This window comes from Neodiprion pinetum, chromosome 3, assembly GCF_021155775.2.
Source record: "Neodiprion pinetum isolate iyNeoPine1 chromosome 3, iyNeoPine1.2, whole genome shotgun sequence".
NCBI classification, from domain to species: Eukaryota; Metazoa; Arthropoda; class Insecta; order Hymenoptera; family Diprionidae; genus Neodiprion; species Neodiprion pinetum.
Window position 1 is genome coordinate 9,640,151 of NC_060234.1, and position 2,057 is coordinate 9,642,207.

The following is a 2,057-nucleotide window of genomic DNA, read 5'->3' on the forward strand; positions in this document are numbered from 1 at the left end:
TCGTACTCGAGCAAATCGAGCGCCCACCTAGCTAACCGACTTGTCGGATTCCGCAATTCCCGCAACCATTTTAGACTCGCGTGGTCGGTTATCACTGTGGAGTGATATCCTTCCAAGTACGCGCTGAACTTCTTGACGGCCCAAATGACCGCGAGGCATTCCTGTTCGGTTGTGGAATACTTACGTTCCGCGTCCGACATGGTCCGACTCGCGTACGCGATCACACGCTCAATTCCGCCAATAGTCTGTGTCAAGACGGCGCCAATACCAAAACTACTCGCGTAGGTCTGCACGACGAACTCATTGCTCAAAGTCGGGACACGTTGGAACCGGAGCCGACGTCAACGCCGCTTTTATGCGTTTGAACGCCGTTTCCTGCTCGCTACCCCAGCCCCATTTCTTATCTTTCCGCAACAACCGGGTAAGGGGCTCCGCCACACTCGCGAACTCGGGGATGAATTTCCGATACCACGAAGCCATACCCCAAAATCGCCTCAATTGCCGTAGATTTTTCGGCGCGGGATACTCTAGAATAGGTTCCACCTCGTCGGCATCGACCTGTAGGCCGTTCTGGTTCACTTTGAACCCTAGATACCGGACTTCGCTACGACAGAATTCGGACTTTTCCGGGTTGATTGATTGATTGAATAAATTTATTAAGGCTATGGGGTACAACCCCATACAGCCCAGTAAGATAGTACATTAGCAATATTATTTGTAATTTACATAATATAAGATTTATACATGTAGTGAAAAAAAAAAAATATCTTCAAATTTAACAAGAGATCTTACATGCTAAGTTTAACAATTTTATAATTTTATAATTTTAAGTATAATCCTAACTATAACATCTTTGTTTATTTTTAGATATCAGCAGATTTCTTAATTTCGGTAAGCATAGTAACATAGTAATAGAAACAGTCTCTAGAGTATACATATCACAAAGTATTTTATATTCGGTTACAATTTCATTTAATAACTAAAACTAAGTGACACAACTTATGCCAAAAAAGGTACTGCTACATATCTAAAAGATGAGTTAAGACACTGTCGTGTGGTAGCGGGTTCAGTATCAAGTTTGGGTCTTGCTCCACCCTAAAACGCCACCGATCAACTTCAGTCTTAACGAGTTTTGTAAGCACTTCTGATTCAAAGCCACTAAGACCTTAAAGGTCAAACATGATGTTGCGATCTGCCAAGGAGTTTATAAAACGCGACGCAACATAGTGAAACGAGTTATCAAGCTTCTTAGATCGTGCCACATTTATCAATAATGGCGCGGAAGGATAACGTGGTGTAACACGTCTCTGCTCAGTGTCAGCCCTTAGTTTAAAAAGATCAAATAGATACGTAGGTTTTTTTGAAGAAATCACAGTGTAGGCTAGAGTAGCAATAATGCATAATCGTCTATTCTCAACAGTAAGCCAACCAAGGGACAAACGATATGGCGTTATTGGAGTTTGCCAAGGGATATAACCTTGAACAAATCGAATACAGGTATTCATAAGACGATGAAGCTTTAAGTTTTGTGCTTGTGTTAAATCGTTGTATACCGCTGCGGCATAGTCAATCATAGTTAATGGTAAGCCCAGCCAACTCTATCCGTTCGATAACGCGAGATAGCCATTTTACGTGCGAACGAAAATCGGTGGTCACTACAATAATATCGTCGAGATACGCGAAGGCATGCGGCTCCATATCTGGAGTAATTAATTTGTCAATTAACCGCTGGAAGATGGCTGGGGCTCCGGTAAGCCCGTATGCCATTCGCACGAACTGGAATTATCCGCGACCTGGGATCGTGAACGCCGTTATTTCGACGGTTATTGCCTCTACCGATCCGTTCGCCAATACGACACTAGTACAGCTGGGTGATTTTACTTGTCGTCCGTACTCTAACGCGATCTGGTGTCCGACCGTTCCAAGAAATGTTCGCGATGAGCCGGTGTCTAACAACGCGCTGATCCATGTACCCCCGATACATATCCGCAAAAACCAGCGTTGGCCGAACTCCATGGTCTGCATCGGAAAGCACGTCGCGATTTCCCTCTCGACGC

At 44.2% G+C, this 2,057-nt stretch overlaps 1 protein-coding gene across 1 annotated transcript; it reads right to left on the bottom strand.

Annotated features, from left to right (window-relative positions):
- Positions 1–300: 300 nt before the first annotated feature.
- On the bottom strand, positions 301–681 carry LOC138190572 (uncharacterized). The gene has a single exon (XM_069134316.1). It carries the CDS (start codon positions 679–681, stop codon positions 301–303), a length of 381 nt encoding a protein of 126 aa, XP_068990417.1.
- Between the last annotated feature and the right edge of the window lie 1,376 nt (positions 682–2,057).